The sequence below is a fragment of the Rhinopithecus roxellana genome, chromosome 1, assembly GCF_007565055.1.
Source record: "Rhinopithecus roxellana isolate Shanxi Qingling chromosome 1, ASM756505v1, whole genome shotgun sequence".
NCBI lineage: Eukaryota > Metazoa > Chordata > Mammalia > Primates > Cercopithecidae > Rhinopithecus > Rhinopithecus roxellana.
Genome location: NC_044549.1, coordinates 46,447,023 through 46,472,882, shown reverse-complemented (window position 1 = coordinate 46,472,882; position 25,860 = coordinate 46,447,023). Strand labels below are relative to the sequence as shown.

At 39.5% G+C, this 25,860-nt stretch overlaps 1 protein-coding gene across 1 annotated transcript in view; it reads left to right on the top strand.

Annotated features, from left to right (window-relative positions):
* Window positions 1-25,860, top strand: part of SNX4 (sorting nexin 4) — a 78,531-nt gene that overhangs the window by 11,086 nt on the left and 41,585 nt on the right. The window contains exons 2-6 of the mRNA XM_010354811.2: window positions 5,365-5,486; window positions 12,488-12,623; window positions 12,699-12,848; window positions 13,600-13,647; window positions 21,221-21,276. Of these exons, the coding sequence (XP_010353113.1) occupies window positions 5,365-5,486; window positions 12,488-12,623; window positions 12,699-12,848; window positions 13,600-13,647; window positions 21,221-21,276 (512 nt within the window). The remainder of the gene's footprint in view (window positions 1-5,364; window positions 5,487-12,487; window positions 12,624-12,698; window positions 12,849-13,599; window positions 13,648-21,220; window positions 21,277-25,860) is intronic.

Below are 25,860 nucleotides of genomic sequence, written 5' to 3'. Positions count from 1 at the left end.
AGTAGAGATAGGGTTTTGCCATGTTGGCTAGGCAGGCCTCGAACTCCTGACCTCAGGTGATCCACCCGCCTTGGCCTCCCAAAGTGCTGGGATTACAGGCGTGAGCCACCGTGCCTGGCCAAATTGGGTTGTATTTTGTTGTTGAGTTTTGGGAGTTCCCTAAATAGTCTGGATCCGTGAGAGAAAATACTTTCTTCCATTCTTTGGGTTGCCTTTTTACTCTAATACTGTCCTTTTGTTTGTTTGTTTGTTTTTGTTTTTGTTTTGAGATGGAGTTTCACTCTTGTTGCCCAGGCTGGAGTGCAGTGGTGCAATCTTGGCTCATCACAACCTCTGCCTCCTGGGTTCAAGCAATTCTCCTGCCTCAGCCTCCTGAGTAGCTGGGATTACAGGCATGTGCCACCACACCCGGCTAATTTTGTATTTTTCATGGAGACAAGATTTCTCCATGTTGGTCAGGCTGGTCTCGTTTTTGTTTTGTTTTGTTTTGTTTTTCCTCTAGCGACAGAGTCTCGCTTTGTCATCCAGGCTGAAATGCAGTGGTGTGATCTTGGCTCACTGCAACCTCTGGATCCTGGTTTCAAGCGATTTTTTTCTGCCTCAGCCTCCCAAGCAGCTGGGATTGCAGACATGCCACCACACCTGGCTAATTTTTGTGTTTTTGTAGAGATGGGGTTTTGCCATGTTGGCCAGGCTGCTCTTGAACTCCTGACCTCAAGTGATCCTCCTGCCTCCGCCTCCCAAAGTGCTGGGATTACAGGCGTGAGCCACCTCGCCTGGCCTGTTAATACTGTCTTTTGATGAACGACATTTTTCATTTTCATGAAGTCCAGTTTGCCAGTGTTTTCTTTTACTGCCTGTGCCTTTGGTGTCATATCCAAGAAAACATGGTCACATCCAATGTCTTGAAACTTTTGCCCTGGGTTTTCTTCTAAGAGTTTTATGCTTGGGTCTTTGAACCATTTAAAGTTAGTTTTTGTGTAGGGTGTTAGGTAAGGGTCTAATATAATTTTTTTATATGTGGATATTCAGTTTCCCCAGCATCATTTGTTGGAAACATTGTCCTTTTCCCATTGAACTGTCTTGTCACAAAATTGTTTGACCATGTATTCGAGGGTTTATTTCTGGACTATCTATTCGATTTCATTATATACCTGTCTTTATGTCAGTACCATATTGTTTTTATTACTGTAGCTTTGTAGTAAGTTTTGAAACTAGGAAGTATGAGTCCTCCAAATTTATGCTTCATTTTCTTTTCTTTTCTTTTTCTTTTTTTTTTTTTTTTGAGACAGAGTCTTGGTCTGTCGCCCAGGCTGGAGTGCAGTGGCGTGATCTCGACTCACTGCAAGCTCCGCCTCCTGGGTTCACACCATTCTCCTGCCTCAGCCTCCTGAGTAGCTGGGACTACAGGCGCCCGCCATCATGCCCGGCTAATTTTGTGTATTTTTAGTAGAGACGGTGTTTCACCGTGTTAGTCAGGATTGTCTCCATCTCCTGACCTCGTGTTCTGCCCACCCTGGTCTCCCAAAGTGCTGGGATTACAGGCGTAAGCCACCGCACCCAGCCTTATGCTTCATTTTCAAGATTGTTTTGGCTATTTGGGGTCCCTTGAGATTCCATATGACTCTTAGGATGAGTTTTCCTATTTCTGCAAAGAATGTCAAAGAATGCCATTGGGATTTTCATAGGGTTTGCATTGAATATATAGAGTGCTTTGGGTAGTTTTGATATCTTAATAATAATAAATCTTCCAAATCATGAACATGGGATGTGTTTTCATTTATTTATCTTCTTTTAATTTCTAGCAATGTTTTTTTTTTTTTTTTTGAGACGGAGTCTCGCTCTGCCGCCCTGGCTGGAGTGCAGTGGCCGGATCTCAGCTCACTGCAAGCTCCGCCTCCCGGGTTCACGCCATTCTCCTGCCTCAGCCTCCCGAGTAGCTGGGACTACAGGCGCCCGCCATCTCGCCCGGCTAATTTTTTTGTATTTTTTAGTGGAGACGGGGTTTCACTGTGTTAGCCAGGATGGTCTCGACCTCCTGACCTCGTGATCCACCCGCCTCGGCCTCCCAAAGTGCCGGGATTACAGGCTTAAGCCACCGCGCCCGGCCTCTAGCAATGTTTTAGTTTCCATTGTACAAGTCTTTTACCACCTTAATTCCCAAGTATTTTTTACTTTTTGATGCTATTGTAAATTGACTTATTTTTATAATTTCATTTTCATTATTTTTTTTGTTTTGTTTTTTTTGAGACGGAGCCTGACTGTTGCCCAGACTGGAGTTCAGTGGTGCGATCTTGGCTCACTGCAACCTCTGCCTCCTGGGTTCAAGCGATTCTCCTGCCTCTGGGAATGTCTTAATTTTTCCTACACTTTTGAAGGACAGTTTGCTAGATACAGGATTCTGGATTGACAGTTATTTTTATTTTTTAGCACTTTGAAGATGTCAGCTCCCTGTCTTCTGGCCTCCAAAATTTCTGATGAGAAATTTGCTGATAACCTTATTGAAGATTCCTTATATAGGATCAGTTGCTTCTGTCTTGCTGCTGTCAAGATTCTGTCTCTGAAAAGTTATAAGGTCTCAGTGAACATCTTATTTTGGAATTTGTCAAGCTTCTTGGATGTTTATATACATTTCTTCTATCATATTTGTGAAATTTTCTACCATTATTTCTTCAGATACTGTCCCTTCCCCTTTTTACTCTCCCCTTCCTTACTACCAGAGTGCACATGTTGATTTGATGGTGTCCTCCTTCTCCCTTAAGCTCTGTTTACTTTCCTTCCATCTTTTTTCTGTTCCTCGGACTTGATAATTTCCATTCTCCTATCTTCTAGTTTGCCAGTTCTCTCTTGTGCCTGCTGAAATTTGCCTTTGAACCCCTCTAGTGAACTTTTAATTTCAGTTACTGTACTTTTCAGCTCCAGAATTTCTTTTTGGTTTCTTTTTTCTTTTTCTTGCCCTATCACCGAGGCTGGAGTGCAGTGTTCGAGTAATTCTCCATGCCTCAGTCTCCTGAGTAGCTGGGATTACAAGTGCCCGCCACCATGCCTGGCTAGTTTTTATATTTTCAGTAAAGACGGGGTTTCAACATGTGGCTAGACTGGTCTTGAACTCCTGACCTCAGCCTCCCAAAGTGCTGGGATTACAGGCGTGAACCACCATGCCCAGCCACTTTTTGGTTTCTTTTTAAGTTTTCTGTCTCTGTACTGATACTTCTGTTTTGTTCATACATCATTTTTTTTTAAATCATTTTTTTGACTTTCTCCACATCTTCCTTTAAGTTCTTTGAGCGTCTATAAGATGATTACTTTAAAGTCTTTGTCAGCCAGGCATGGTAGCTCCTGCCTGTAATGCCAGCAGCTTGGAAGGCGGAGGCTTGTGGATCATTTGAGCCAAGGACTTCAAGACCAGCCTGGATAACATGGCCTGTAGTTTCAGCTACTCTGGAGGCTAAGGCAGGAGAATCCCTTGAACCCAGAAGGTGGAGGTTGCAGCAAGCTGAGATCGCATCACTGCACTCTTGGCGATAGAGCAAGACTCTGTCTCAAAAAAAAAAATTAGCCCGGTTTGGTGGCACACGCCTGTAATCCCAGCTACTCAGGAGACTGAAGCACAGGAATTGCTTGAACCCAGGAGCCGGAGGTTGCACTGAGTTGAGATTGCACCATAGCAATTCAGCCTGGGTGACAGAGCTAGACTCTGTCTAAAAAAAAAAAAAGGAAAAAAGAAATGAAAAAAGGGATAAAGGGATAAAGTCTTTTTCTAGTAGATCTGTCATCATGTCTTTTTTAGGAGCAGTTTCTGTTGATGTATTTTTTCCCTCTGGAGGGTTCATACCACCCTGTTTCTTTATATGCCTTGTGATTTTTTTGTTGTTGTTGAAAACTAGGCATTTTCATGTAATAATGTGGTAACTCTGGATATCGAATTCTTCTCCTACCCTGGGGGTTGTTGTTTTTGTTATTTATTATTTATTTTTTAATTACTGTAGGCTGTCTTCATGCCAAAGATCAACCTGAGAGAGGTGTAAACTTAGTCTTTAGAGATCTTTCCTGAGCTTGAGCCTTTTCCTGGGCATGTGTGATTATTTTCTAATTGTCCTCGGATATCCAGTTGTTTTTAAATGTCCAATTTTTTCTTTGTGTTTCCCAGGCTAGTTTTGACTTCCTTTGCTGAACTGATCCACCTGCCTCAGCCTCTTTAGTAGCCAGAACTAAAGGCACGCACCACCACACCTGGCTAAATGGCTTACAAAAGAGGGTCAAAATAAAAATGAAGGGAGGAAAAATAGAATGCTGGCTTTTGAATCCCCTGGAAGTCACTTCAGCCAGGAAAGGAGGCTTGCAACAGTGTGGGGAGGAGCAACAGCAATGGCCACTACTTCTTTGTCTGTGCGTCTTAGAAGAAGCAGTTGGTGATCAGAGGAGAGATCCTGGATGTTTGGAGAACAAGGCCCTTTTTGCCTACCCTGGCTTCATCAGGCTGTTCCAGGAATGCTGCACAGCTGCCTGTTAGGCACTAAGGGATAGGTAGCTGAAATTGATTGAAAGTAACCACATTTTGTCATCCAAGCCTTCCCCTAGGAGTTGCAAGCCTTTATTGGACTCCAGAGTTCCCAAATACTTACATCAGACAGGGTCTGCCAGTCCAGTTGTTGTCTAGGTGGGGAGATGGATTCCTGGTGCTTCCTATTCACTATCCTTCCGGAATCCTTTGTGTCTAATGTGTTTTTAAGATATTTTCATATGTATTTCTATAGATTATTCTTAGTCACTTATGAAATGTCTAAATTTTAATCATTCAACATATAGTACCTTTTAAACTACCTCTGGAAGGCCGGGCACAGTGGCTCATGCCTATAATCCCAGCACTTTGGAAGGCCAAGGCAGGTGGATCACCTGAGGTCAGGAGTTCGAGACCATCCTGGCCAACATGGTGAAACCCCATTTCTACTGAAAATACCAAAGTCAGCTGAGCGTGGTGGTGCATGCCTATAATCCCAGCTACTTGGGAGACTGAGGCAGGAGAATCCGTTGAACCCAGGAGGTGAGGGTTGCAGTGAGCCAAGATTGCACCAGTGCACTTCAGCCTGGGTGACAGAGTGAGACTTGGTCTCAAAAAATAAAAATAAAAATAAATACATATATAAATAAAATACTTCTGGAAAAGTTAATGTACTTTTGTATGTTGATAAAGGCTATCATTTGCTGCTGTCATTTTGCAACCCCTGGCAACTCAAGAACTATAAGTAACTATTTCGAAATATGTAAACCCAATAATGGGTTTAATTTATGTGGGTGAGACTTTTTTCAGTACCATCTTAAAGAGTTTTTTTTTGTTGTTGTTGTTGTTTTATTTTTGTCCAGATGACACACAATAATTTTTGGTTGAAGAAGATAGAAATCAGTGTTTCAGAAGCAGAAAAACGAACTGGAAGAAATGCCATGAACATGCAAGAAACATATACCGCTTACCTTATTGAAACAAGGTGGGTGATGAAAATTACACCTGGGCAGGTAGATGGAGAGCTTTTTCTGGTAGCTATTGATGCAGACTCTGTTGTATAACAAAATTTTTTAAAGGTTTTTTTTTTTTTTTTTTTGGGATTGATTTTATTTCTTTACTTTTCTTTGAGACAGAGTCTCATTCTGTTGCCTGGGCTGGAGCACAGTGGTGCAGTCATGGCTCACTGCAGCCTCAAACTCCTAGGGTCAAGTGATTCTCTCACTTCAGTTTCCTGAGTAGCTGGCATACAGGTGTGAGCCACCATGGCTGGCTAATTTTTAATTTTTTTTTTTTTTGAGATGGAGTCTCACTCTGTTGCCAAGACTAGAATACAGTGGCATGATCTTGGCTCACTGCAATCTCTGTCTCCTGGGTTCAAGCGATTCTCCTGCCTTAGCCTCCCAAGTAGCTGGGATTACAGGCATGTGCTACCACGCCCAGCTGATTTTTTTTGTATTTTTAGTACAGACAGGGTTTCACCGTGTTGGCCAGGCTGGTCTCAAACTCCTCAAATGATCCACCCACCTTGGCCTCCCAAAGTGTTGGGATTACAGGCACGAGCCACTGCGTTTGGCAGTTTTTAAATTTTTTGTAGGCATGTTGCTCAGTCTGGTCTCAAACTCCTGAGCTCAAGCGATATTCCTGTGTCAGCCTCCCAAAATGCTGGGATTACTGGTGTGAATCACTGCATCCAGCCCTGTGTCTTTAGCCTTTTAATGGGTAAACAGCTGTATCTTTTGCTCTGATACTCTTGGTAGATAGCTATATTTTAATGAATCTGTTTTGTGGGGAGAGGGAAGGTTAGTGGAATGCTTTTGGAATCTGGAATGTTACTTGATACATGCTTTGGAGGATTCCTTGGTCTCAGAATCCCTGTGCTTTTTTGTAAAAGGATACCAGGTTCTCAGGCATGTATGAAGTGAACTTGGGCAAATGGAAATGGTTAACAAAGAATTCTAGGAGTAGAGAATAAGGTCTGAGTCCTCTTAGGACAGTTGGGAGTTACAAAAATTAACAAACAGAAACACTTAGATTGGCACTTTAGAACTTGGAGTAAATTTAAGAATAAAGGGAAGTAGACACCTTTAAGAAACAAGGAAAAAGAACTTGGTGAGTAAAAATAGAAAAGACAAAGTTGGAGAAAAGACAAATATGGAGTAGGAAATAAAAACTCACCAGAAAAATTATCTTTTACCTCCTAAGGGAAAAGCTAAAGGAATTAGAGTTGTTTTGTCTAAAAAAAGGCAAGGGAAGACTCAATTTGTTGTTGCCAGTTATAAACAGTTTATATAAAGAATAATGTACTGTTTCTTTTCTGTCTTCAGAGATTGAGCGGAAGTGCTTTTTTTTTTTTTTTTTTGAGACGGAGTCTCGCTCTGCCGCCCAGGCGGGAGTGCTATGGCCGGATCTCAGCTCACTGCAAGCTCCGCTTCCCGGGTTCACGCCATTCTCCTGCCTCAGCCTCCCGAGTAGCTGGGACTACAGGCGCCCGCCACCTCGCCCGGCTAATTTTTTTGTATTTTTTAGTAGAGACCGGGTTTCACCGTGTTAGCCAGGATGGTCTCGATCTCCTGACCTCGTGATCCGCCCGTCTCGGCCTCCCAAAGTGCTGGGATTACAGGCTTGAGCCACCGCGCCCGGCCAGAAGTGCTTTCAATTAAAACGAATAGATATGAGAGAATTGTTGATAGCCAGTAAAATAATAGACTACTAAACCTAGCTGGGCATGGTGGCTCACGCCTATAATCTCCGCACTTTGGGAGGCCAAGGCAGGCAGATCACCTGAGGTCAGGAGTTTGAGACCACCCTGGCCAACATGGTGAAACCCCGTCTCTACTAAAAATATGAAAATTAGCCAGGTGTGTTGGTCCCAGCTACTCAGGAGTCTGAGGCAGGAGAATCGCTTGAACCTGGAAGGTGGAGATTACAGTAAGCTGAGATTGTGCCACTGCACTCGAGCCTGGGTGACAAAGCGAGAGACTGTCTCAAAAAAAAAAAAGACTACCAAATGAAGTTAAGTGTTATAATGATGCTTTAATGTTAATACTTTTTTTTTTTTTTTTTTTTTGAGATGGAGTCTTGCTCTGTCGCCCAGGCCGGAATGCAGTGGCGCGATCTCGGCTCACTGCAAGCTCAGCCTCCCGGCTTCATGCTGTTCTCCTGACTCAGCCTCCCGAGTAGCTGGGACTACAGGCGACCGCCACCACGCCCGGCTCATTTTTGTGTATTTTTAGTAGAGACGGGGTTTCACCGTGTTAGCCAGGATGGTCTTGATCTCCTGACCTCGTGATCCGCCCATCTCAGCCTCCCAAAGTGCTGGGATTACAGGCTTGAGCCACTGTGCCCTGCCTACTTTTTTTTTTTTTTTTTTGAGATGGAGTCTCACTCTTATCACCCAGGCTAGAGTGCAGTGGCACGATCTTGGCTCACTGCAAACTCCACCTCCTAGGTTCAAGCGATTCACCTGCCTTAGCCTCCCAAGTAGCTGGTATTACAGGCGCCCACCACTGTGTATTTTTAGTAGAGGTAGGGTTTCACTATGTTGGCCAGACTGGTCTCGAATTTCTGACCTCGTGATCCACCCGCCTTGGCCTCCCAAAGTGCTGGGATTACAGGCATGAGCCACCACACCCAGCCAATGTTAATACTTTTTTAAGAAAAAGATTTTTAATCTACCATTTTCATAGGATTTACCTGTGAGCTTGCCTTAATGCTGAACCCTGTGACTTTTCAAGGCTTCTTCCAGGTCTGTGTTTCTACCCAAAATAAAAGTTTAAATCTTGGTGAACAGTTGTCTACAGACAATTCTGAAAATTTAGTTTTCCTTCTTCCACTAGAAAGAAAGAAAAAGAGAGAAAAGAATCTTCTGGAAGAAAAAAATTCTTTTTTTTTTTTTTTTTTAGACTAAGTCTTGCTCTGTTGCCCAGGCTGGAGTGCAGTGGCACATCTCAGCTCACTGCAAGCTCCGCCTCCCGAGTTCACACCATTCTCCTGCCTCAGCCTCCTGAGTAGCTGGGACTACAGGCGCCCGTCACCACGCTCGGCTAATTGTTTTTGTATTTTTAGTAGAGACGGGGTTTCACTGTGTTAGCCAGGATGGTCTTGATCTCCTGACCTTGTGATCCGCCTGCCTTGGCCTCCCAAAGTGCTGGGATTACAGGCGTGAGCCACCATGCCCGGCCAAGAAAATTTTTATACAGTAGTAAGTTTAGGAAAAGAGAGAGGTAATGTGGTTCTTTTCAAAATTAGGTCATTTCATGACATATATATGTTTATGTATTGCAGAGATTTGTAAGGTTATTTTTTAAAGATCATGGCCCCATGAGAGGACTTTTGTTTCTGTTTTTTTGTTTTTTAAGTTAAATTAGCCACTTTACTAATAATACTTTAGAAAATAGTGTTAGCTGTAGCCTTCTAAGTAAATTTTAAGTTTACAATGAAAAAGGATATATTTGGTATATGCCTATTTTTTCACCCACTTGGGCAATGAAATGGGTATTGATTACTTTTACTGCTGGGAGAGAACCTTGATTTGGGTAATCTGGAATAACTGAATAATGTTTATGCTTGGCTTTGAAATAAATAAAGGATCATTATTTTCTTCTGTAGCCCAGTTCTAATTTGAACCTGGGAGTTAGAAGTGACCATACATCAGTAATAGCTGGACTGTGAATACATATTTAAGTAGACCATCAATAAATGTGTGGTGCACAAAAGGATTATTGAGCCAACTTTCACAACTGTATTTCAATACAAATTTATTTTAAAACATGGCTTTTATACTTAAAAACATGTTGGAATTACTTGAAAAATTTGTTAAACAACTTCACGGTTTGGGGTGGGCTACAGGATTTTACATTTTTTATTTAAAGGTCCAGGTGCTTTCAGTACAGATGGGCCATGGATCTTTTTTTTTTTTTTTTTTTTTTTCTGAGATGGAGTCTCGCTCTGTCGCCCTGGCTAGAATGCAGTGATGTGATCTTGACTCACTGCAACCTCCTCCTCCCAGGCTCAAGCGATTCTCCCACCTCAGCTTCCCGAGTAGCTGAGATCACAGACTTGTACCACCACACCCAGCTAATTTTTATATTTTTAGTAGAGATGGGGTTTTGCCATGTTGGCCAGGCTGGTCTTGAACTCCTCACCTCAAGTGATCCACCTGCCTCGGCCTCCTCCCAAAGTACTGGAATTACAGGTGTGAGCCAATGTGCCCAGCTGGACCATGATTTTTTATTGTTGTCTTTTAAACTACAAAGCCTTTCCATTTTAAGATAGGTTTATCTGTCTTTTCTCTTTATGATTTGTGTTTTTTCTGTTTTAAGACATTCTTCCCTACTCCACATCCTATAGACATGGGATTCGAGAAATACTGATTTTGAATAGATTGTTTTATACTATCCCTAAGGTTAACTGACCTTCATCATCAACCACAGTCATCAGATTTCTTAATTTAATTATGTAGCATTGTTTTTGTAATTCAGTGTTTTGCAGACAGTTGTGGACAATATGGATATTATTGACCCTTCATATTAACTAGAAATTCAACTTCTGTCATGTAGCTTACCTACCTGCCTTTTGGATACAAGTAGAAAGCCCTTTTAGCAATTGTCTATAGTCCAGTTGTTGAGAGGTTTTTGGTTCTGTTTTTTTGTTTTTTGTTTTTTTTAAAGTTAGCCACCTAAAAAATACTTCAGAAATTAGTGTTAACTCTAGCTTCCAAAGTAAATTCTTAAGTTTAAAATTAAAAAGGATGTTTTTGGTATATACCTGTTCTATAGTGTTATAGTTTAGTGGGCTAAGATTGAGTAAGACTAAAGTCACTGGTTTTTAATTCCCCAAGACTTTTTTCTATGTGTTCCTTTTCATTGAATATGAACTATTCTAAAATAAATATAAGTCTCTTTTAGAATAGGTAGTAATTCCTTGATGGCTTGGAAGGCAGTATGTTATTCTTCTAATTTGTACAGCGTGGTTAATGATCATATTTTCATTGTGAGGATTAAATATTACAAGGAAAACCAATGAGGTGCTATTAAATAGTTGTTGAGCGATTAGATAAATGGGGTAGTTTTGGGGTCTAATGAAAGTGCTTTTAGTCAGTTTAGTCTCTGTGCTTTAGTCTCTGTGCTTTTAGTCAGTTTCTAATGAAACTACTGGACCCTGCCTTTTTGGTTTCTTTCTTTTTTTTTTTTTTTTTGGTGTTTGTTTTTTGAGATGGAGTTTCGCTCTTGTTGCCCAGGCTGGAGTGCGTTGGCACAATCTCAGCTCAGTGCAACCTCTGCCTCCCAGGTTCAAGCGATTCTCCTGTCTCAGCCTCCTGAGTAGCTGGGATTATGGGCACCTGCCACCACGCCCAGCTAATTTTTTGTATTTTTAGTAGAGATGGGGTTTCACCATGTTGGCCAGGCTGGTCTCGAATTCCTGACCTCAGGTGATCCACCTACCTTGACCTCCCAAAGTGCTGGGATTACAGGCGTGAGCTACCACATCCAGTCGCGTTTTTTTTTTGTTTGTTTGTTTTTTGTTTTTAAACGCTTACACAGACCTTCTATCAGCCCTGTAGGTGTACTGCTTATAGGCTTTATTTATCCGCTTATTTACAAGTTACGGGTTTTGTTGGTAGTGATTCTGAATAATTTGAAACTTGAGATTAACCCAAGTATTTTTTCAGCTGAAGTTGGGAATTGTAATTGGGATGGTATCAGTTATAGCTAATGTCTAGGTATACTCTTTAAAATAAATTATGATTTAATACTATATTTTTGCCATGGGAGCCATTTGTGCATTTTGCATTTCATATTTTGGTTCATTTTTATTAGCATGCAATAAACAAATTTAGTAGCAAACTTAAAAAATAATAAAAATGAGCATCTATTGTGCTGAACATGGCATGATGTAAATACTTTCTCTAGACTTTATTCAGAGACTGATTTAACTTCTATGACTTTGTGTCCTAATGTACAAAATACACATTGTGCATTTCGTGGAGGGCAAACAGGTTATTGTCAAGCTAATTAGAAAAATAGCAAGGTCCTGATAATGTTTAGAAGACTGATGCTTTCTAATTGGACTTACTTATAGCTGGCAAGAAATCCTAAGTAGTCAAAATATTTAAAATATCCTTTATATGATTTTACCTTAACTTTCCCCCAAAAGTAAGTTGAACTTTTGTATGTATGAGACATGCCTACCAGCCCTTTATCATTAAAAGTAAGGCTAGAGATGAATTTTTATGACCTCTCTTCGCCACTCTTTCAGAGCTAATTAATATTTTGTTCTTGTGGATATTTCTTGGTACTTGGATTAATCTGATTCATTAATAACCTAAATTGAAGTTTTTGTGGTGTCTTGGTCTTTGTTGTGAATGTTATTCTCTCATTGTGGCAGAAGTGAAGTTAAAAATGCTTTTTATTTAATGAAGTACTAGCTAAACTAGATTTTGTCATGTTAAAAAATCAATTATTTATACATTAAGGCTTTTAGAGTGTCCCTAATAAAACTGATTCTCTTATGTTTAAACAGGCTTTCTGTAACAGAAAGAAAGTGGTTAGGAGTAAGGGCTTTGAAATCAGATGGATCTGAGTGCTTTATCCACAGACCTTTGTGATCATAGGCAGAGTATATACTGTGCAGTTGTGTCCTCATCTGTAAAATGAGGATAATAAATCTCTGCCTCACAGGGTTGTCATAAGGATTAAATATGAAAATACATGAGGCCAAGGCAGGAGGATGACGTAAGCCCAGGAGTTTCACACCAGCCTGGGCAACATAGCTGGACCCCATTTCTACAAAAAATTAAAGTATTAGCCAATGTGGTGACATGTGCCTGTGGTCCCAGCTACTCAGGAGGCTGAGGTGGGTGGAGTGCCTGAGCCCAGGAGGTCAAGGTTGCAATGAGCCGTGATTGTACCACTGCACTCCAACTTATATGTATGTATTTTTGTTTTTAAAAAATAACTTCAGTGTCGTTCTGTTCCTTTTCAGGTCAGTTGAACATACCGATGGTCAGAGTGTTCTAACAGACTCACTGTGGCGGCGATATAGTGAATTTGAGTTGTTGAGAAACTACCTTTTAGTTTATTATCCACATATTGTTGTGCCACCTCTGCCAGAAAAACGGGTAAGAAGTGAAATGGCAGTAGTTTAGAAGTCTTCAGCATTGAGACTATTCTTAATGATTGTTTTGTTTACCTAGGCAGAATTTGTTTGGCATAAACTCTCTGCTGACAACATGGATCCAGATTTTGTGGAGAGGCGACGGATTGGTTTAGAAAACTTTCTCTTGAGGATTGCTTCACATCCCATCCTTTGTAGAGACAAAATCTTCTATCTGTTTTTAACACAGGTATTTTTCTTTTATTTAGTCTTAGTAAAATATTCATTTAATTTGGGTTTCTTAAAAAAAATTGTAGAATACTTATTTTAAGGATCTTTTTGTTAATTTATATGCACTTTATTTTTTTGTTGTGAATTTCCAATTAATGGATTATGTTATTCTTTTGGCTAACATTTTTCTATTTAAAGATACTGATGATGGTATTTTTGGTATCATTTAAATAATAGTAAAATTTGTCTTCAGTATTTTGAAGCTCAGATCTATGAAATCTTAGGTGCACCATTTGGTTATCTTTTAGAAGTTGGATTGAATTGTTTTGTTTTGAGATGGAGTCTCGCTGTGTCGCCCAGGCTGGAGTGCAGTGGTGCGATCTTGGCTCACTGCAAACTCCATCTCCCGGGTTCACGCCATTCTCCTGCCTCAGCCTCCGGAGTTGCTGGGACTACAGGCGCCCGCCACCACGCCTGGCTACTTTTTTTGTATTTTTAGTAGAGACAGGGTTTCACTGTGTTAGCCAGGATGGTCTCAATCTCCTGACCTCGTGATCCGTCCATCTCGACCTCCATAAGTGCTGGGATTACAGGCTTGAGCCACCACGCCCGGCCGGATTGAATGTTTAATTTTGAAGTGAAAAGAAATTTTTTTAAACCTCTCTCTCCAATCCCTGCTGAAGTAAGAACAGAATGATAGGAATTTAATTTATTTAATTTGGAATATTTGCTTTGCAGTAATGATTTCTAAAATTAACTTCAATTTTTAGGAAGGTAACTGGAAGGAGACTGTGAATGAAACTGGGTTTCAGCTGAAGGTAAGAATGTTTCTGTGAAATTTGCCACGTTCCTTTACAGTTCCCAGCATGGTGCCATGCACTAATTGTGAACTTGGTATTTACTGTGTAAACGAATGTTGGAAATCGTCTTTACAATAAGTGTCATTGGTAAGGTTTTTAAAGAGACACTACAGTTCACTTTCAATTTGTGTAATTTTAGTTACTAATTAGACTGTAATGGGCAAATTTATTCTACAGGGAAGGAACATTGTGAAACAGTGATTTATTTTGTTTTTTTTTAGTTAGTGTTTGTAGTAATGAAGCAGTAATTTAAATACAAGTTGTAGATTTTGCCCAGTGTACTAGTATTATACCTTGCCTCTTTTTTTTTCTTCTGTCCTCTTTCCACTCATATCCCTGCCCTCGACAATTGCTCACTCTATCAGATATGAAAGAGTCCAACCTTAGCAGTCTAAAAGATAAGCCCTCGGTCATGCTTCTTCTGTCTGTTGAGACATGGTGGCCAGTTTTAAATGGGGACAAAGGAGTCATTTTGAAATAGTTCGAAGTTAGTTTTATCTGTTAGTGGTACAGGATTGTTTAGTTTTTGTAACAGCTTTTTAAATTTAGTCATTAGAATTAGTGTTTGGGAATGAGATGGTGATCTGAAAATCAAGGAGCATAGTGGTGGTGAGCTGGACACTCGAATTCCATGCTGCTCTTTATTTATTTCCTAAAATAAATACAACAAAGGTTATTACAAACTTTTAAAAGTTTTCATCTCTGGTGTAAACTGAATAGGTAAGTAGACTAACAATATAAATTGATATATAACATAATATAAATTGTTAAATGACTCACATGAAAATACAGTACCAAAAGTTTAATATAATATGTCTAGACAAGAAGAAAATTTTTTTATGTCCCATACAAAAAGTGTCCCATACAGTAACACTTCCCATGCATTGGCAGATACGTATTTGAAATTTGGCACAAAACAAACTAGAAAGAGGAAATTTTTTTCTGCAAAGAAAATATGATAAACCAGTTCTGTCATAAACTGATTCTAATTTATAAATATTTTGAGGTTTTTATGATTTTGAGACAGAGTCTTGCTCTGTCACCTAGGCTGGAGTGCAGTGGTGTGATCAGAGCTCACTGCAGCCTTGAACTCCTGAACTCAAGCCATCTGCCTGCCTCAGCCTCCCAAGTAGCTGAGACTACAGGTGTGTGCCACCATACCTGGCTAATTTTACATTTTTTCTTTTGTAGAGATGAGGTCTCACTATGTTGCCTAGGCTAGTTTCGAACTCCTGAGCTCAACTGATTCTCTCACCTCAGCCTCCCAAAGTGCTGGTTTTACTGTGCCCAGCTATGAATATTTAGTTGACAGATATACTGAAACAATTAGAATTTTCTTGGCTGTAATTCATCACTTTATAACACTCAGAGGGGATGGTAGAATTTTAGTTTAGGGTTGGATTTGAAATAACGTGAAAGTTTAAAAACTGATTTATGTTTAGATAGAGTTTTCTGAAAAATAGTTCAAGATATGTTAAAAGCTAACAAGGAAAAGATTAAAATACAATCTTTTAGTGAATTCTCTTTATATAACAAAAATTTCAAAAATTCAAGTCATTAAGTCTTTACTGTAGTTAATAGTTACAAGTTTTTGTCCTTGAATCCAGTTTTTGGCCATAACTTTAGTGATTCTGAGAAAACTCTTGAGTGTCCCCATCATTATAAAATTGCTGTTTACTAAGTGCCTTGAATCTTATGTGTAGGTGCTACTTAAGTATTTAGATAGAATGTTTCATTGTGGGGGAGCCTTATGTATTATACTTTTAAAAAGTATTTGAAAGGTCATATTAATATACAGAATTAATAATTCAAAACATCAGACTTCTAATGAAGTGAGCCAGAAACAAAATTGATGGAGAGAATTCAGAAACCCATGTGTCTCTCTGTATTCCTTATTTTGTTGTGGATGTATGTCTTGTTTTAAGTCCTTCCTTCTGTCAGGGAAATGGGATCTTTTTGCATAGTCTCATATACATGTGTACATCATACAAATGTCCACAATCATATGTACATAACATACATATGTATGTGTGTGTATATATATATAGAGAGAGAGAGAGAGAGAGAATGAGTGTGTGACGTTTCACTTATCTGGAGGTCATATATTTGGCAGTTACAGCTAACCTGATGACAGTTGAAAGCTGGGATTTAAGCAAAACTGACTTCTGAGATGTTCAAGGGAATGTAACATGGCTTCCTGCTATACTTTACTACTATATTTTGGTCTTCCCGGAGCAGACCCATTAATTTTATTATAGGTATTCAGACAAACTTGGCTGTTTTTTAGGTTACGACATATTTTAGCAGAAGATTAAAAAGTGAGTGGAGACAGGCACATTGTGACAATAATGACAATTGACAGCTGAGCCTGATAGCGGAAAAGAGGTAGCAGTGGTATGTGAGTCACAAGTCGCAGAATGGGTACATTTGGCATGAGGCAAAATCCCTACCCACCTGTAACCCCTAAGGGTATCATCAATGGATTCAGTATTTGTTGTTTGTAATGGTTAACTGGAGGCCTCAAGAAAAAGTAGAATTTTGCTTGTGTACTCTTAATTCAGTGTGTGGTCAGTGGACTGCATGTAACCCAATTGATGGGATTGTTTGTTCAAAATACTGAATTCGTCCCAGAGGTCCTTAATCCCATTAGCCTAAAATTTGACAACTATTGCTATATGGCGATAAAGAAAACTATTTTTAAGAAGATAATTTTAGAAAGATTTTCAAAAGTGGTAAAAAAGAAGAAAACGTTTTTTAGAATCTAAAGCAGTTTCTTATCTAAGTATTACCATCATCATATATTCTTACTATTTGCTAGGCACTATGCTATAATTATACTATGTTTATTTTGCTGAAGATTGCCTCAGTACCTTTGAGGTGAGTCAATATTCTCATTTATTAGATGAGGAACTCTAGAACGTGACTTAGCCCAGGTCACATAATTACAAGTGGTAGAGGCTGAATCCAAGTCTAGACTAACTCAAAGCCCTCCTTAATTACCATCCCATATTACCTCTCTTATTAATTATGTAATTAGTATCTGCAGAGATTGTTGGTAAAGGAAGTACTGAAAGCTTTATTTCTGTGAAAATGAGGTCATTCTGAATGAGACCAAATATTCATATCTTATAAGAATATTTGACCTTGGCTCTTGGATTGTTATCCTCAAATTGAAATGTTATCTTACTTTAATTTTCCTTTTCTCAGACTTATTTGATCTGTAGTTTTGGCCTAGATTAATATTTTCTTCAAATGTTTGAGAGTGATTTTTACACCCAGCAAGATAATCTAAAATTTAGTTTCTTTTTTTTTTGAGATGGAGTTTCTCTCTGTCGCCCAGGCTGGAGTGCCCAGGCTGGAGTGCAGTGGCGCAATCTCGGCTCCCTGCAAGCTCCACCTCCCTGGTTCAAGCCATTCTCCTGCCTTGGCCTCCAGAGTAGCTGGGACTACAGGCACCCACCACCACGCCTGGCTAATTTTTTTGTATTTTTAGTAGAGACAGGGTTTCATCGTGTTAGCCAGGATGATCTCAATCTCCTGACCTCGTGATCTGCCTGCTTCGGCCTCCCAAAGTGCTGGGATTGTAGGCGTGAGCCACCGCACCCGGCCAAAATTTAGTTTCTTTTTATCTGTGTTCTATTTAACGTAAGCAGGAGCAACCAATTTTTTCATCATTACTGGTTTTTGGCATTTCTTCTTTTTTGGGGGTGGAATAGTTGTATAAATACTCAATCTGGGCTTGGTGGCATGTTCCTATAGTCCTAGCTACTTGAGAAGCTGAGGCAGGAGAATCACTTGAGCCCAGGAGTTTGAGACCAGACTGGGCAACATAGCGAGACTCTGTTTCTATTTAAGAATAAATACCTACACAAAATATAAATACTCATTTTACTTAATTCAGTGAAAGAAGAGCAAAGGGTTTATCCCTAGAGTAATGAACATATAAACTAGTTGATTTAATATAAAAGTAACATTTTAACTCAGTTAACATGGTTAGTCATGAAAGTATTCTTCTAAATACCCAATCCTTAGATGAATTTAGTCTGATTCATAAGAACCCAGGACCCTGCCTCTTCCTTGGAGCAAGAACTACCAGAGCCAAGGTCTGGGCCCTTAGTTAGGATCTCTGTTAATCTCGTTATTGCACAGGAACTCTGAGAGATCCAACGTGGAGATTCCAAATGCTGGTCCCTACAGCGTGAGGTACTCTTCTAAGTGTTGTGGATACAGTAGTGAATGAGCTGGAAATATTCATAAACTCTGTGTTGTTGTGGAGCTTATATTTTAATCGTTGGAGACATTAAGTTAGCATTTAAATAAAAGATAAGATACTTTAAAATAGTGGTAAGTAGTATAAAAGAAATAAAGCATCATCCTTGTTGAGGAATATGACAGCAGGCATTATTTTTAAGGGTTACCCTAAGATGGGTGACCATAAAGTTTATTGTCCAAGTGGGAACCCTTTAGAGAGGAAATGGGGACGTTTAAGATGAGGACAACACGTTGCACTCCAACCTGGGTGACAGAGCAAGACTCTGTCTCAAAAAAAAAGAAAAAAGACTAGGACGACAGTCATAAATCAGGACTGTCCTGGGCAAACCAGGTCACATGGTCAACCTCCTTTAAAAAGCTTACATTTGAGCTGAGACATTAGTGATGATAAGAAACCTGCAGTGGAGTTACCAGAGGCCAAGGAAGAGGAATGCTCCTTGAGAGGGAGGCCCAGGCAGGGTGTGCCTTACTAGGTAATGTGTTGGGGAAGATAAAGCAGGTAAAAGTGTTGCCACAGCAGCCTTTGTACAGTCCACGGGACACCTTCACACTGAGTCCTTTTATGGCTCTTGTATTCTTTTTTTTTTTTTTTTGAGATGAAGTCTTGCTCTGTCGCCCAGGCTAGAGTGCCATGGTGCGATCTCGGCTCACTGCAAAGTCTGCCTCCCGGGTTCAAGGGATTCTCCTGCCTCAGCCTCCTGAGTAGCTGGGATTATAGGCATGAGCCACCACGCCGGGCTAATTTTTTGTATTTTTAGTAGGGACAGGGTTTCGCCATATTGGCCACGCTGGTTTCAAACTCTTGACCTCGTGATCCGCCTGCCTCAGCCTCCCAGAGTGCTGGGATTACAGGCATGAGCCACTGCGCCTGGCCTATGGCTCTTATATTCTTTTTTTTTTTTTCTTTTTTTTTAGGCGGAGTCTCGCTCTGTCGCCCAGACTGGAGTGCAGTGGCGCAATCTCGGCTCACTGCAAGCTCTGCCTCCCGGGTTCACGCCATTCTCCTGCCTCAGCCTCCCGAGTAGCTGGGACTACAGGCGCCCGCCACCTCGCCCGGCTAGTTTTTTGTATTTTTAGTAGAGACGGGGTTTCACCATGTTAGCCAGGATGGTCTCGATCTCCTGACCTCGTGATCCGCCCGTCTCGGCCTCCCAAAGTGCTGGGATTACAGGCTTGAGCCACCGCGCCCGGCCGGCTCTTATATTCTTAATGACAGCCAAGAATCAAGTGAATAATATGATTTCAGATAATGCTGTTCTAGAGGGAGTAAAATAGGATCATAGGAAACAATAATGAATTAAGGGGCATCTTTAGGTGTTGAATGGGGAATCCGATTAGGTGGGCGATAACCTATCAGATTTGAAACAGTCCAGTTAGTTTTTCAGAGATCCAGCTTTTGGGAAAAGTTTCTGGTTTGGTGACATTTTAGGCAGCTTTCTCCTTTTTGTGTAATCTTGTGAAATAAGCAGATTGAGTTGGATGTGGAGATGGACCTGATCTGACAAAACATTTGGTAAGCAAAAGTTAGAATGGTGATCTTTTACATTTATAAATGGCTTTTAAATTGGTAAATCGGTGACTTTAAAAGTAAAAAATAAATTGCTGGTGTTAAAAAGCATGAGATTCAAGAAAAGATACAAATGAATATTTTTTTCCTTAGTGTTTTATGTAGTTTCATCTTCATTTAAAGAATCACATTTTGCATGTGACTGAAGTCATAAACACTTACAAGATCCTTTGGTTTTTAGTGATTTTTAATATATGCCTTAAATTCATAGATGTTTTTATTTATAAGGACTTTGACATATATTAGCTCATTTTTCCTTGAGATGTAAGAAAGGTCCAGAATTTGTGAAATACTGATTTTAGAAATAGGAGAATTCCATAAGAGAATTCCCTAAAATCAAAATAAACTACTTTAGGTATTCTTTAGATAGCTCTTTAAATCTCTTTTGGTCTGACGTTCTAGGAGACTGAACTTGTGTGTAGTATATTTGTTATATTTGTTTTTATTTTCTTAACCAGGTAATCTGGGAAGCCTTAGTAATATTTTTGTTTTGTTTATTTATGCATTAACAGTATTTGTAATTATGGGTTGAAAGTTATAATAGTGTGAAATTTTCAAGGTGGGATTTTAAAAACCAGACCACATTTTGAAATTGATTCCTGATTGAGCTACCTTTTATGAACCCTAATAGTTCTTGTACCTTGGTTAGAAAAGTTGTTTGGTTGTCTTTTTTTTTAAAATGAGAATTTAGGACAGGACAGGATTTGAATGTGTTAAGTAAACATTTTATGCAGTGAAATTATTATTTAGTATTTATCTCCCTGTTTCTTCTTTGAGAGTAATTATCTAGAAATAAGTGAATAAAGTAGTTAAAAAAGTTGTGTTGTCTTACAACATTTTCTGCTAGCTAGAAAGTAATTGCTGTCATCTAGCTCGTTTTATTTAGTAGAGTGTTAGTACATGTATTTCTATATTCTTTCTTCTAAAATATAGATTGTGAAAATGAGAAAAACCAATGTACATTTGCTTTGGATTCCATCTGAGAACTATTCTCAGTAGATGCAGACTCTAAAGCGGTAGTTTCTTTTTTGAAATGGAGTCTCTCTGTCGCCCAGGCTGGAGTGCAGTGGCATGGTCTCAGCCCACTGCAACCTCTGCCTCCCAGGTTGAAGTGACTCTCCTGCCTCAGCCTCCCAAGTAGCTGGGATTACAGGCACGTGCCACCACACCTAGCTAATTTTTTTGTATTTTTAGTAGAGTCGAGGTTTATCCATATTGGCCAGGCTGGTCTCAACCTCCTGACCTCAAGTGATCCTCCTGTCTCGGCCTCCCAAAGTGCTGGGATTACAGGCATGAGTCACTGTGCCCAGCCCTTAAAGCAGTAGTTTCATTTAGTTTATATATACAGATCATTGCTTTTTTTTGGCTTAGAGAAAAACTACTGTTTTCACATGACCTCTTCCGAATTCTAATAATGCATTGCTATATGCCTGTTCGTGTATTGGTTGGTGTGTACAGTTGTTTTACTTTGGTACCATTGAATGCCTTGTATTCAGTCTATTTTATAGTATGTTTTTGTAGTGTTTTCAAAAATAATTACTAAGCTTTTTTTTAGGCATGTTTAATGTGTTTACAACAATTGATATGAAGAAAACTGTACTTGAGCATCTTAATTCTAAAGGGAAAGTAAAATTGTTTGAATTTTATACCCTGAAATGTAATTGTATTAAGTGAACAAATTATTTTTTCCAGGCAGACTCCAGGTTAAAAGCGCTTAATGCAACATTCAGAGTGAAAAACCCAGACAAGTAAGGTTTTGTTTTAATAACAGTTACAATGTTGTTTTGAATGGTGCCTCTCAGTCTATTTAATTTTTCATTTCTGAATGTATGCACTTTATTTGCTAAATATTTTACATATTCACATTTAGTGAAATCCTTTTCAAGTTTAAAACTGAATTTGAAATTTGATAACTTGATTGGGGGTATGATTGTGACTGAAGTTTTATAAAATTAAACCATTGCTTTTTTCTAGAAGGGTTTATTAAGTGTTGTTGCAGATATCAGAAAAATGAGAAAAGTAATTTTAATTTTATAGTTTTCCTTATATGATTTTGCTTGTTGAATATGCACGGCTCAAGATAAGAAAATTATATACTTTTTACATATACTTAATAATGAACCATCTAGTTTGTATACCAAGAAAATTTCACAAAGGTGTATGATAAATACTTGATTTTACTAATATCAGCTAGAGTTTGTGAGAGCATTTCCATATTAAAAGAAGCCAGTGTATTCAGGAATTACTTAACATGGGGTGAGACCTATGTATTTAAGATTTTGGTTTTGCTTAGTCTTTAAATGTGGTGGATAATTCAAAATCTACGTTATACGGACCTTTACTTGGCAATTTGGTTCAGTTAGAGTTTTTTAGTTGGATATGTGCTTAGGCAGATGAGGCTTTTTTGTTTTGCAGGACCAAATTTATGAAGTCTATTAGAATTTTTCTAGTGAATCCTTCAGCACTAATTTCTACACTGCGTAAATTCTTACCAGACAAAGGCGAGGTCTGCATGTTCTGATGACCTATTATGCCTGACTTTATAAACCATAACATATTAACAAAATGCCCCTGATTTTTCATACACATTTTGAATATAAAATCTAAATGAATATTTTTAAATTTTGGTGATTAGGAGGTTGTGATGTTAACTTGATTTTTTTAATTTTAGTTTTAATTTTTTTTATTTTTTGAGACAGAGTTTTGCTCTGTGGCCCAGGCTGGAGTGTAGTGGCGTGATCCCTGCTCACTGCAACCTCAGCCTCCCAAGTTCAAGCAATTATCTTGCCTCAGCCTCCCGAGTAGCTAGGATTATAGGCACCCCCGACAACACTCAGCTAATTTTTGTATTTTAGTAGAGATGGAGTTTTGCCATGTGTTAGGCAGGCTGGTCTCAAACTTCTGACCTCAGGCGATCCACCCGCCTTGGCCTCCCAAAGTTCTGGGATTACAGGTGTGAGCCACCATGCCTGGCCTTTTTTTTTTTTTTTAATAGACTATTTTTTAGAGCAGTTATAGGTTTAGTAGAGTTAGCAACTTTGAGCAGAGTATACAGAGAATTCCCATATACCTTCTCTTCCACACCCATCCCTACTGACCTCTCAGAGCCTCCTTAACTATCAGCATCCCACACCAGAGAGCTGTATTTGTTGTGGGTGGTGAACCTACATTGAAACAGCGTTATCATCAGCAAAGACCATCATTTACGTCAGGGTTCACACTTGGTGTCGGGCAGTTTTTGAGTTTGGACAAATGGATGATAACATGTACCCACCATTATCATTTTATACAGAATACTATTACTGTCCTAAAAATCCTCTCTGCTGCACCTGTTCATCTCCTTCCTCAACTCCTGGCAACCACTGATCTTTTTATTATCGCCATAGTTTTTTTTTTTTTTTTAGAATGTCACATCATATACAGTATGTAAACATTGAGATTGGCTTCTTTCACTTAATTTGCATCTATGGTTCCATTGAGGTTTTTAATAAGTATTATACTAACATGCATGGTATATAAGAGGTGTTCTCTGGATTAAGAACTAAAATTATAAGTCACTCTCAAAAAAAGCTCTGGAAAACTTAGTAAGCTAAATGTATGACTTTGGTGACTGTACATCCATTAGAGAATCATTTTTGATTTACATTTTGGTAATATTTTTGATTAATACTAATATTTTGTCAATTAGTATTTTTTGGTTGAATGGAAAATATTCTGTCAATTGAATGTTTTTCCTTCCTTTTTTGACCCAGCCAGGTTTTCTGAACTGCCGAATTTTATTTACTATCCATATTGTGTGCATAATTTTAAGTTTAATATGACCAATAATGTCACCAAGGCAGTTCTTTTGCCCTTATGTTCTTGTTAAAGTGTATAATTGCTATATAATTAGTAATAAGATTTGTTTGTCTTAAATTCTGGATAATTGTGTATATTGGTCATTGTTATATCAGATTCTTAATATGTAGAATCTCTTTTATAGATCTAGCTGTTCCAATAGATTATTTTTATATTCTTATTAAAATAGATTACTAAAATAGTTTTGTTATTTTCTAAAATTCAGAAAACCAGAAAGATTGTTTTAGAGGGATTACCAAAATGATTCTTCTAGTACTTGCTTCATTCATGTTTATCTTTCCCCAAACTAGACTGTTAAGAGCAGTGAGTGGGAGGGCCTGGAGTCTTCTACTTTTATGTGGCCTTAGGTACTCTGTAAATGCTTTCTTTTGCATATTGGATTGTGTGTGTGTACATATATATGTACACACACACCTATATACATATATATACACACACATATGTATTTTTTTGTTTGTTTGTTTGTTTTTTGAGACAGAGTCTCGCTCTGTCCCCAGGCTGGAGTGCAGTGGCGCGATCTCATCTCACTGCAAGCTCCGCCTCCCGGGTTCACACCATTCTCCTGCCTCAGCCTCCCGAGTAGCTGGAGTTACAGGTGCCCGCCACCATGCCCGGCTAATTTTTTGTATTTTTAGTAGAGACAGGGTTTCACCGTGTTAGCCAGGATGGTCTCGGTCTCCTGACTTCATAATCCACCTGCCTCGGCCTCCCAAAATGACATATATATATTTTTTTGAGATGCGGTCTCACTGTGTTGTTCAGGCTGGTCTGGAATTGCTGGGCTCAGCAATGCCCCCTGCCTCAGCCTCTCGAATAGCTGGAACTACAGGTGGATGCCACTGTGCCCAGCTTGTATATGTTTCTTGAAAGAGATGTGCCCAAGGTCTTTCTCCATTTATTGAGCATCTTATATTGTTGCAAATAAACTAAACCCACTAAGTCAAAATCTAGGTGGCAAACTGCCCAGATTATATAAGTAACATATTCTTTTTTTTTTTTTTTTTTTTTTTTTTTGAGGCGGAGTCTTGCTGTCTTGCCAAGGCTGGAGTGCAGTGGTGCTGTCTTGGCTCACTGCAAGCTCTGCCCACCGGGTTCACACCGTTCTCCTGCCTCAGCCTCCTGAGTAGCTGGGACTCCAGGCACCCACCACCATGCTTGGCAATCTACTGTCTGTTGTAGAAATAAGCAACACTAACCACTCATGTACTGTGCTACACTGCATAGTAGAAGTTTCATCTAATGTGGCCAGTTTTTCTTGGTTGGAAAAAATCTATGTGACTTTAGTTAACTCATATATAAAGTGATAGTTTTTTATTTTAAAAGAAAACTAGTTAGATAATTGAGGTTATGATTTGTTCAGGTTATTCCTTAAGCTTCCAAATATCAGGTTATATCATTTTCTTATGCTGAGTTTGGGGCAGGAAGTATGGATAGAGAGAAATCTAGTGAGTTTTCTTCAAGGAGCTCAAGGTACATCGTATTAAGAATGCTTACAGAGGCCAGGCACGGTGGCTCACGCCTGTAATCCCAGCACTTTGAGAGGCCAAGCTGGGTGGATCACGAGGTCAGGAATTCGAGATCAGCCTGGCCAACATGGTGAAACCCCATCTCTACTAAAAATACAAAAATTAGCTGGGTGTGGTGGGGCAGGCCTGTAATCCCAGCTACTCAGAAGGCTGAGGCGAGAGAATTGCTTGAACCCAGGAGGCGGAGGTTGCAGTGAGCCGAGATCGTGCCACTGCATTCCAGCCTGGACAACAGAGCAAGACTCCGTCTCAAAAAAAAAAAGAATGCTTACAGATAGGGAGGCAAGAACCAAAGTATAGAAACTAGAAGAGGAGGGTGGGGAGTGGACTGTCATTTATGATTTCTAACAGTCTGAGTGACTGTTAGAAACAGTCTAGAATCACAGTTTCTTTTCTTTCAGGGGTTTATCTTTGGTAATAGTTGCACAAGTTGTAAAGGAGCATAAGACAATCTGTATGGCTTGATTTACTTTCAGTATAATAGCTAGGTAGAGAAAACTACAGCCATATGCAAATATGCAATCCAAATAAGGCTGGGCGCAGTGGCTTACGTCTCTAATCCCAGCACTTGGGAGGCCAAGGCAGGCAGATCACTTGAGGCCAGGAGTTCAAGACCAGCCTGACCAACATAGTGAAACTCTAAAACTACAAAAATTAGCCAGTCTTGGTGGCACATGCCTGTAATCCCAGCTATTTGCGGGGCTGAGGCACGAGAATAACTTGAACTGGGGAGGTGGCGGCTGCCGTGAGTTGAGATTGTGCCACTGCACTCCAGCCTGGGTGACAGAGTGAGACTCTGTCTAATAAAAAAAGGAAAGGTGTTATTTTATCATATAAAATAGATAAGTTATACCCCAAGCTATGTTTTTGCCTTTGTTGTTGTTTTTGAGACAAAGTCTTGCTCTGTTACCCAGGCTGCAGTGCAGTGGCATGATCTCAACTTACTGT